The 10,822-nt window shown below is 39.9% G+C and overlaps 1 protein-coding gene across 1 annotated transcript in view; it reads right to left on the bottom strand.

Moving 5' to 3' along the window:
* LOC125179585 overlaps window positions 1-10,410 on the bottom strand; it is a 39,569-nt gene extending 29,159 nt beyond the window's left edge. Inside the window, exon 1 of the mRNA XM_047885707.1 lies at window positions 10,100-10,410. Coding sequence (XP_047741663.1) covers window positions 10,100-10,410 — 311 coding nt within the window. The remainder of the gene's footprint in view (window positions 1-10,099) is intronic.
* Between the last annotated feature and the right edge of the window lie 412 nt (window positions 10,411-10,822).

Raw genomic sequence — 10,822 nt, 5'->3', positions numbered from 1 at the left:
CCGGTATGCTTATCCATCATTTAAAAAAATTTTGCCGCATGAAATTCAACCGTTCAACCGAGCGTCGGTTTCTTTCCTCGTGTGAATTTGATGATGAAAATATGCTAAAATTATTGCGATTTCATGCATAATTTACTTACCAAATCATTACGAGCTTAATCTAATCGTTTCAAATCACATACTCTCAAGCAACTGACCTGGCGGAGAAGTTACCTGTTGAATGTTTGTTTTCATCAGATACAATCCGTACAACAAAGTACTGTCCAGAGAATACTACGACCAGCCTCTCATGAAGCACAACCGGCGCAAGGCAATCGACGCAGCCTCTGACGCGCACGTCTGGGGCTGTCTCTTATACACATCTAGATGTGTATAAGAGACAACTATGGACAACGGCATTCTAGGTTATTAGCCCAGTCAATCACGAAACATTTCTGCAGATGTTTGCATGCCACTCTAGAAAATAACGTGAGTAAATCTTGTAACAGGCAGGCAAGTGTTTACTTGACTCGAGATATTCATATCAGAGAATCAACAAAATTTTGACAGATGCTGACATGCCTCTCTGGGTAATTAGAGACGTTAGCCGCGCAACTTTAATCTGATGCCCCACGAGCATGCAGCAATTGTTGAGCAGGTGTTGGCATGCCTCAAAAGGCCTATATCTAGTCCCATGGCGCGATAGTTGAGCAGGTGTTGGCATGCCTGAAAAAGCCGACATCTATAGTCCCATGGCGCAACAGTTTAGCAGGTGTTTACATGCCTCAAAAAGCCTACATCTATAGTCCCATGGCGCAACAGTTTAACAGGTGTTGGCATGCCTCAAAAAGCCTACATCTATAGTCCCATAGCGCCACAGTATAGCAGGTGTTGGCATGCCTCAAAAGGCCTACATCTATAGTCCCATGGCGCAACAGTTTAGCAGGTGTTGGCATGCCTTTCGGCGCGATTACATGGAGCAATTATGCAACAATTTGGCCGGTGCCATCAGGCCGAGCTGCCGAACATCCCACCCAGTTTGTCTTGGCCCTAAAACTACAATCAAGACCCAGGCACGCTCGGTCCTATATACGGGATGCTGAACCTGTCTCTTATACACATCTAGATGTGTATAAGAGACAGATGCAACGNATTTAAATTTATTATGATTATTTGTCCCATGAAAAGATTATCGTGACGTGTGGTAAAACAGAACTTTGAGTTCACGTTACTTGTTGAGGTAATAAGGAAGAAGTTTAAAAGTAAGTACAACAACAATGGCAGAAATAAAAAAGGATAAAAGGATAAAAACTACAATGTTCAACAGTCGAAAACTCTATCAAATATGTCATTTTACACACAGCCAACAGCGGGCCGCTGAATATTCATCCATAATCCTGCTTGAATCTTCAGGGACGTGAACACATTTCTTCGGTCTCTAGTGCCATGAAAAGCAATAATGCTGGAACTGAGAAAGTTTGAAGTGTGTATACACCTCCTTGAAACTTGAGTTCAGCTATCGTTATTTGCTTGGTTGAAAACATTTCGGTATTTTTTCCATATAAATAGTTCAAGGCTTAGATTGCTTTGCTACTAGATAAGCAGAAGACTTTATGATTCTGTTTCTTTTATAGCGTAATTCGTGTGATTTCTCTCATTGAGATAAAAAGTACGGGCCTTGAATAAATTATTGATATCATAAAAAGTATAAATACATTTTCTGTAAACAATCGAGCAATAACGCAGCAGACGCATGCATGATGTCTTTTCACGTTCATCCGCCATAACAACTGCTAAACAATTATTGCATTTTTTAGCCGATTGTCACGTTTTGTTATAACCTTTTGCACTCGGGTACTTGCGTGCAGCGATTCTAAAACAATATGCGAACTATGGACAACGGCATTCTAGGTTATTAGCCCAGTCAATCACGAAACATATCTGCAGATGTTTGCATGCCACTTTAGGAAATAATGTGAGTCAATCTTGTAACAGGCAGGCAAGTGTTTACTTGACTCAAGATATTTATCTCAGAGAATCAACCAAATTTTTGCAGATGCTGGCATGCATCTTTGGGTTATTAGATACGTTAGCCGCGCAACTTTAGGCGGATGCCCACGAGCATGCAGCAATTAATAGTTGAACAGGTGTTGGCATGTCTCACTATGTCTGCATCTGATGCCATTGCGCAGCTGTTGATTAGTTGTTGTAAATATCTTTTAAAAATCTCAACAGTTGCTGGGATGTTTATATGCCACGCTAGGCCACCATCTAGGACACCAGAACGACAGTTTAGCAGGTGTTGGCATGCCACAAAAAGCCTGCATATAAAGCCCCATTGCGCAACAGTACAGCAGGTGTTGGCAAGCCTCAAAAGGCCTACATCTAGTCCTACAGCGCAGCAGTTTAGCAGGTGTTGGCATGCCTCAAAAGGCCTACATCTATAGTCCAATGGCGCAACAGTTTAGCAGGCGTTGGCATGCCTCAAAAGGCCTACATCTATAGTCCCATGGCGCAACAGTTTAGCAGGTGTTGGCATGCCTCAAAAAGCCTACATATAAAGCCCCAAGGCGCAACAGTACAGCAGGTGTTGGCAAGCCTCAAAAGGCCTACATCTATAGTCCCATGGCGCAACAGTTTAGAAGGCGTTGGAATGCCTCAAAAGGCCTACATCTATAGTCCCATGGCGCAACAGTTTGGCAGGTGTTGGCATGCCTCAAAAAGCCTACATCTATAGTCCCATAGCGCCACAGTATAGCAGGTGTTGGCATGCCTCAAAAGGCCTACATCTATAGTCCCATGGCGCAACAGTTTAGCAGGTGTTGGCATGCCTCAAAAAGCCTACATCTATAGTCCCATGGCGCAACAGTTTAGCAGGTGTTGGCATGCCTCAAAAAGCCTACATCTATAGTCCCATGGCGCAACAGTTTAGCAGGTGTTGGCATGCCTTTCGGCGCGATTACATAGAACAATTATGCAACAATTTGGCCGGTGCCATCAGGCCGAGCTGCCGAACATCCCACCCAGTTTGTCTTGGCCCTAAAACTACAATCAAGACCCAGGCACGCTCGGTCCTATATACGGGATGCTGAACCGTGCGCCACAAATTAGATAATGGCCGGCAGGGGGCCGCTATCTTATTCGATTTACGACAATAACCGTAACTTACTTTCCCTCGCTTTATACGATCTAAATAAACACACTGGCTTTAAAATTATCGTCATTTCAGCAGACCAGGCTTTTATTGTCGTCCATAAAACACATTGCACGAGGGAAGCAGAAACGCAGACGATAGCAACAAGTTTGTAGCACAATAATTTTATCAATGAATAATGAGAACACCTCTGATTTTCCAACATTGGACTGGTGAATGAGGATGAATGCTAAACAGATTTTAAGTACCTCTGAATTAATCTTACTTTCATGTGCAATGCGCACTAAAGGTATCTTCCATATATTGATTCGATTTTACAAATGTATAAGCGAAGAAAACTCCACAACAATTCAAAATATCTCCTTTGAAAACGTTTCTGAGTACTGCTTCTTCGTCAGTTTGAAAAATTTAGAACATAACTACAATCAGAAGTTAATAAAGTTCGGATTCGAAAGAAAAAATACTGAAGTTAAAAACCTAAATTTAGAGGCAAAAGGCAGAGTAATAAAGTAAATACCTATCTATTCACAATTTCTAGTGGATATGAACTAAAGGCTGCATTCAAACTAGGCTTCTCTATAAAAATGCACTCACGCCTGTTAGGAGTGAGTGCGCACAGCCGAATGAGGAGGGGGTAATAGTAACTGCCCAGTTCGCTGTCAAATTTCTAGTGAATCTGGGATTCAAGCAATCTAGTGCTATTAATAATTGATTCGTTATAATAAATTGGAGCCTCGGTTACTGCTCAATCTTGTTAGGTATAATCCCAAATATGTAATACATATGAAATTTCGACTTTTTAAATTGAGGACATTCTTACAGTACCTCTATTCTGCTAGCAAAACAATAAAAATTATTGATAAATTTTTTCACCTGTTGGTTGATGCAGAGGGAGATAAATATCTTTTGCAGCGCTTGTTTGGGTCGATTTTTTCTTTCTTTTATTCTACATTGCAAGTTACCGTGCGCTTAGGAATCTGCAATCCATTGCTGTAAGTCAAAACTGTTGTGGGAGAGCTACCAAAATACATATGCTGTCCGTCAGTATTTGACGTGATAGTGATAAATTTTCTAGTATCTAAAGGTACAAAACTTGATTGGAAGCTTCAACAACCTTCGCGTATCAGATTAAGATAAACATTAATTGGTCTGATGCCATTGCGCAACTGTTGATTAGTTGTCATAAATATCTTATAAATATCTCAACATTTGCTGGGATGTTTAGCTTCTAGTTCTGTGCATACGATCTGCGTAATTTGGGATCCATGTATATTTTTAAAGAGAAGCCTAGTTTGAATGCAGCCTTTAGTTCTTATCCACTAGAAATTGTGAATAGATAGGTATTTACTTTAAAAATAAACGTTAATTGGTCTACAGGTGTATTCTCGATTAGCGGAAACTCGTTTACTAGACAAAACTTGGGCTTCCTCCCACATGAAGTTTGTGTTCTTCAAAATTTTCAGTCCATCGGGAATTTTCAGTGTCTCATTCAAAGTGAAGATTACCATGAAAGAAGCGGTAAATCTGGTGCCCACGTCCAGCTGGAACGAGCATTAAATATACAAAATATGTTAAACGTCGCAACTAAGCTAGCCTTGTCACGAAGTAAAATTCGACCGTGGGGTGTAAGCCAGTCCATCCAACGCTAACACGTTGAAAGTTATGCAAATCAACAGAATAAAATTCCCAACTATAAGGTCATCAGGTAATGTACCGTATCACGAACAAAGGCTTAACCGCCACTCAAAGAAATATGAACGGCACCGCTGCAGCAATCTAATAAAGATGGGACCGAGATTCAGCAATGCATACAAATAAAATTACAGACAGAATTTTTAAAATAATTCACGTGACACGAGATCGCAGTCACTCCCAACGCTCATCATTGAAAAGAACCCGGAGGGAATGCAACTATTTTCGCATGTTAACCGCGCGAACCTGGGCAAACAAAAGACGACAGACGTGCAACGATATAGAACCATCCCACACTTCATGAAGTAATGATCATCTAATTATATAATCAAGACAACTTGAGCATCATTAGCGCACAACACACATGTTTAAAGCCCATATTGCTGCCAAGATGTACTGCGCCGATTTGCTTCTCCTGCAGCCTGTGTGTTGCGAAGAAAAGAAGCGTTTTTTAAGAACGGTTCCAATGAGAAGGTAAATATTTCTTGGCACACTTAATTAGTTAGGCAGGATAAACCGCCATGCAGTTGCTAGCTTTTGGCTGCTACACCCAAGTGCTAAGCATGTGTTGGTGCCGGTGACTCAGTGAGCAGCTTCAGAAAATAAAGCTGTTCTGATACGCTAGAGGTTACGTAAATTGTTGAGATTGTAAATAATAAACCGTGAAATTATGGAGAAATAAATTTTATGTTAAATATAATGATGCCATGCTGGATTAGATGTGCTGTGTCATGTGCTGAGCGCAACGCAAGGGCTAGAACGTTTCCTTGTATTCTATTCACCTAGCATTTCAAATACTCGTTGTATGTCCGAGTGATGAGTGGCAGCAAACAAAAAACTTTCAAAATTTGTTTTTGCTTCCTAAATAAGAAATATTTATAAGTATTAATTTATCAATTCTATTATAATATAGTTTGAGCACTTATGAAAATTGAAAATGAATGCATAGAAATATTAGGTAGCTTGATTCCTAAATGAAATGTAAATGAACTGTTTTGCTCCAGGTAATCACGTAATAAAGATTGCAGTAATAAATTTTACGGACTTGAAAGTGAATTTATTCGCGCCTACATTAATTAGCATCTTGTAGTATTTAGCACTCACGCTCTAACGAACAAACTTTCAATCCTTCTAGCTGTAACTAATGATTGGAATCCAGCTGATTGCGGAGAAAGAATAAGTATCTCCGACGTTCGCTATAGCCATTTTTACGAGTAAATTGGAGGTGAGGGCTCAGTTGAGGGCTATAATCTTTTTAACTTCTGAAACAAAGAAACAGAATTTGACCGCGTCGGAATCTGGTCCGCTCCAAAATCTTGGCCGTTAAAAATTTGAGCTATACGAAAGTTTGTCAGATCATATTTTTAATCAATATTTTCGAAAATTTTGTCCGTGAAGAACTTAACCTTGTTTCTAATTTTATAATTAAATACATAAAATAAATAAATATTTTTATCATTTATTTATTTATAAGTTTTTTTATATAAAGTAGCGACGCCTGCTGACGTTTCATTTTAAATTTTACTGAATATCAGCGACAAAGGAGTTCCGTTTAATGATTATGTGCAATACGTTTATATTCCCGCAGTGTAATCTCTGCGTCTACACCTGTCTCTTATACACATCTAGATGTGTATAAGAGACAGGTCCTATATACGGGATGCTGAACCGTGCGCCACAAATTAGATAATGGCCGGCAGGGGGCCGCTATCTTATTCGATTTACGACAATAACCGTGCCTCACTTTCGTGCCCTCGCTTTATACGATCTAAATAAACACACTGGCTTTAAAATTATCGTCATTTTAGCAGACCAGGCTTTTATTGTCGTCCATAAAACNAGTGCATGGAAATGTGAATAAATATTTATATTTTAATAGATAAATAACTAAGAGAATAGCTTGTTATATCAGAGATTATACACTCAGACTTGGTGCAATTGCGTCATAGTGTTATTTTTCAACTTCTTCGTTTGAAGCTAGAACTCGATGCTCCAGAAGAGCAGGAGACTATATATAAGGCTTTTGTTCGTCGCCTGTGCTTCGTTTATAAATAATTTTTCCAGAAGTAGCATCTTTATTTAACAGCACGCCTCGGATGGCGCTGCCAAAAATTAAATAAAATTGAGCTTATTATTTTGTGCACAACTCCACCACCTGCATCTTCACCACCTGGCAGCACCAATTTAGTGGTTATTAATGAACCACATCATCCCCCTTGACACCCAGCATCAGCTACCACCATCACCACCATCAGGAAGGGGCTGGGTTGATTAGAGGAATAGATATGGTGCATTATGGTCATCACGACATTGAAATTGCACAATACAAGACGAGCACACGCAAAATAAAGAGTTCCATAAATTCATCAGTAACTTAGCTCGACATTTTTGAAATAAAACAATTTCACAACAAACACAATTTTCACCAATTGTCAACTACTGATAACTCTGATTTCCAGACCCGAAACATCGACGACTTTTAAGGCATCGAAAGGCAAAAGGTTAAGATCGAGTAACTCAAGACTTAATTAGCTTAATAACAAAAAAGAATTTTGCAGTACATCTACAACTGGGTGAGGAAAACAAAAATCGACCTCCCTAGACTTGTTGAGCCGGTTTCCATGCTTTAAGTCTCGCTGTAAAGGCTGTAATTCATTCTCAACTCCCTGCCTTCATTTGCAAGAAATTATCCTAAGCTCAGGGTGTCATGTCGGTCATGATATGAACTAAGGATTTTTTTTATGGCGTCAATAAAGGGGAGCGGAATCTCACTCAATAGCTGACAGACAATAGGACTGTCGCCTTTGCAGTGTCTCACTTTTTCAGTTTTTCTTTCTGGCAAGGAGACTATAGCTAGATTTATGTTTTGCCGCTATATCTTCTTTTTGCATGCTGCCAATTGATGCAAATCTGCGTAGAATTCTGTTATGTCAGTTTTCCTCTTAATCGCCGACTAGAATTCCTTGACATGACCAAATGAATCCTGTTTGTGTATATTCAGTTTTTCACTTAGAAAGAAGGCAACTAACCCTAAATTTTGCGCAGTTCTCCTGTCTTCTAATACCAACTTAACCAAGCAATGTTCTGCGCGGAGTCAAGATGGATATTCGTCAAATTTCTTATCGGTCTAAATGAGTAGGCCTGGATATTTAATTGTTTCGGATCATGATATAGTTCCCTATACTGAGATCCCTGACTTGAAATTTTGGTAGTTTGCCCTACGCAAACTTTTCTCACGACGGAACAAAATTGAGCAGCTAGGAGTATATCTGGTTGCAGACATATTTTATTTAATTAATGTGGTTTTTCCAAGGTTGATTTGCGAGTTGAATATGGCCTTAGAAAGCATTGATAAATTCATCGGCGAATATCAAAGCTATACATGAACAATTAATAGTTTCTTGTCATCGATCAAGAAGCCTTCAGCGCATTTCCCTGAACAAGGACTTTTTTACAGCTCTGTGTCTCATGTTGGCTCTCATTCAATATTATTTGGTTTTGAGTCAACATGGGTGATAGTGCCTGAAAAAGTTGGAACACACAATTCCTTGAACTCAACATTTTTGATTAATTCGAACCGTGCAGAATCGAAATATGTTCGTACCAATGTTGTGAACAATAAGCGGATCAAAAAATCTTTTCGAAAACTCTTTCGACTATTTTGACATCCATTTACTTAGAACCATTTTATTATGAAAATTGGTATCCTCGGAAAAAAAAAACTCTGCCGCAAACCAAACGTTTGCTTAAGACATTAAAGTCCACTGAGCCTCCACTCCCAAGAAGAGGGGATGGCAACATCGCTAATGCTGTGTTGGTTTACCGTAGCGTCTCAGAACAGCAAACATGCAAGTAGATCTCCATGAAAGCTGCCTAGGTTCATTTCCTAAGCAGACAAATAACTTCACTATTCTGCAAACTGGACTGAAGGACAATTTTACTAAAAAGGAAATGTGAGGCTGAGAAATATAAGTTTTTGTTGTTCAGCTAATACGAGAACGTTCGTTGCATTGAGATTTCCATGCCAAGAAGCGGCAAAGTTGATAATGGTTTCGATGAAAAGTTGATGATAATCTACGGTAATGTTATAGAAATTTATGGTTAAATCTAAATTTAAATTACGATACAAATTAAAATATTTGTCCTTCTAGTGATAGTCTTTAAGTTTAAATTCAACATTAATTGGAGATAGAATCGGATCTTGATCATGCCTGTGATATGATCAGTTCGATGTTCTGCAATGAACTGTGAAATGCTGCGTATGCGACTGCTGGCCAATTGCTGGGCCTTATTTCAACAGTGCGTTTCAGTGTGAAGGAAAATGACGCTTGAAAATGCATGAGATTTTCCATCTTGTATCAACGATGTAAGTATGAGAGCTGAACTAGAATTATGTTTGAAAATTACGAATTTTTTCTATAAGCATCATGGTTTGAATAGTTTAAAGTGTGGTTTGAATGACAAATGGCGTTCATTAAGCATGGATTGTCACTCAACTGTGACCATGTCAAAGCTGAGGCTTGTTCGTATAAGCTGGTTATGTCAGATTCTTCTTACATCGTCCATTACAAATTATATCCATACCAGCAGTTTATAGGCAGCACAGTACACACGACGGTACACTGCGTAATTGAGGTTAAAACGGTCTTTATGTTGCCTATAGCAAACATGCAATTTGCCAGCTAGACATTATAGTGCCTAAAAGACTCGTCATTTGTTCACCGTGAGTATTTTCATAAACCCATTAATTGTGTCTCCTAGCGCATCTTATTATTATTTTTCACAATAATTGTTTGCAAGTTAGTTTTTACTGAGATTATCTAACTGACCATGCGATTACAAATGTAAAATTGACAACAATTTACAAGGAAATATTTATCGTTAATAATGAGAATCGGCTGTTTGGAAGCTGTTCACACGTACTCATTTTGCATTCAGCTTCTTGCCGTTAATCGAATCAATTTATGTTTCAACTTCAGCATGGAAAATTTAAATCAAATCGCAGCTCAACTTTAACAGTTTCCGAAGAGTTCGTATGAGATTAGTATCTTCTTAGAGATTATTAGTGAAGCAAGTAAAATAAGTTAGCACCGCGTGCCTCTAAAAATCCATGCAAAGTTCAAAACTCGGTTCCCATCGGACAACTCAACTCCTCCAGCACTTGACTTCGTTACTCTGCCTGGCTGACGNCGGTTCCCATCGGACAACTCAACTCCTCCAGCACTTGACTTCGTTACTCTGCCTGGCTGACGAGGCTCCAAGGCTAAAGTTTACAGCTCATTATCCTGTTCCGGTGCCTCAAGGTGCCTGAGGCTGTTCCAGGATGACTGCAGGTGACCGGGCACCTTGAGGCACCGGAACAGGATAATGAGGCTGTTCCAGGATGACTGTAGGTGACCGGGCACCTTGAGGCATCGGAACAGGATAATGAGGCTCTTCCAGTGTGACTGCAGGTGACCGGGCACCTTGAGGCACCAGAACAGGATAATGAGGCTGTTCCAGGATGACTGTAGGTGACCGGGCACCTTGAGGCACCGGAACAGGACAATGAGGCTGTTCCAGGATGACTGTAGGTGACCGGGCATCTTAAGGCAGCGCCTGCAGGCAGGGGGTATATGCATGCACGAGCTGCGACGTGCAGATGCTATCACAAACGCTGCTACCCATGGTTGAACTATTTAAGGTTGACCCATGCGAATTTTCGCCTTTTAGTTCAGCTTTCTTGTTACGTCACTCAGATCGAGAAACGAAAACAATCTCTTCATTCTCATGACGGATCGGTTGACTAGTTAATTTGATCGCATTTCGGTGATCCGTGACGCGATCACCGAAACAAACTACAAGCGAACAACAAACTACATCTGCAAAAATGAGCTTCTCTTGGGTCAACCTTTTACTAGTTCAACTATGCTGCTACCAACGTCCTTGTTCGTATTCATTAAAACCTTCATTAGAATCAGGAACCTAAAGTTTGATGTCGCTTCGTTCCGTTTGCGC

Source organism: Hyalella azteca, unplaced genomic scaffold, assembly GCF_000764305.2.
Source record: "Hyalella azteca isolate HAZT.00-mixed unplaced genomic scaffold, Hazt_2.0.2 contig2815, whole genome shotgun sequence".
NCBI classification, from domain to species: domain Eukaryota; kingdom Metazoa; phylum Arthropoda; class Malacostraca; order Amphipoda; family Hyalellidae; genus Hyalella; species Hyalella azteca.
This window is presented reverse-complemented; position numbering and strand designations above follow the sequence as displayed.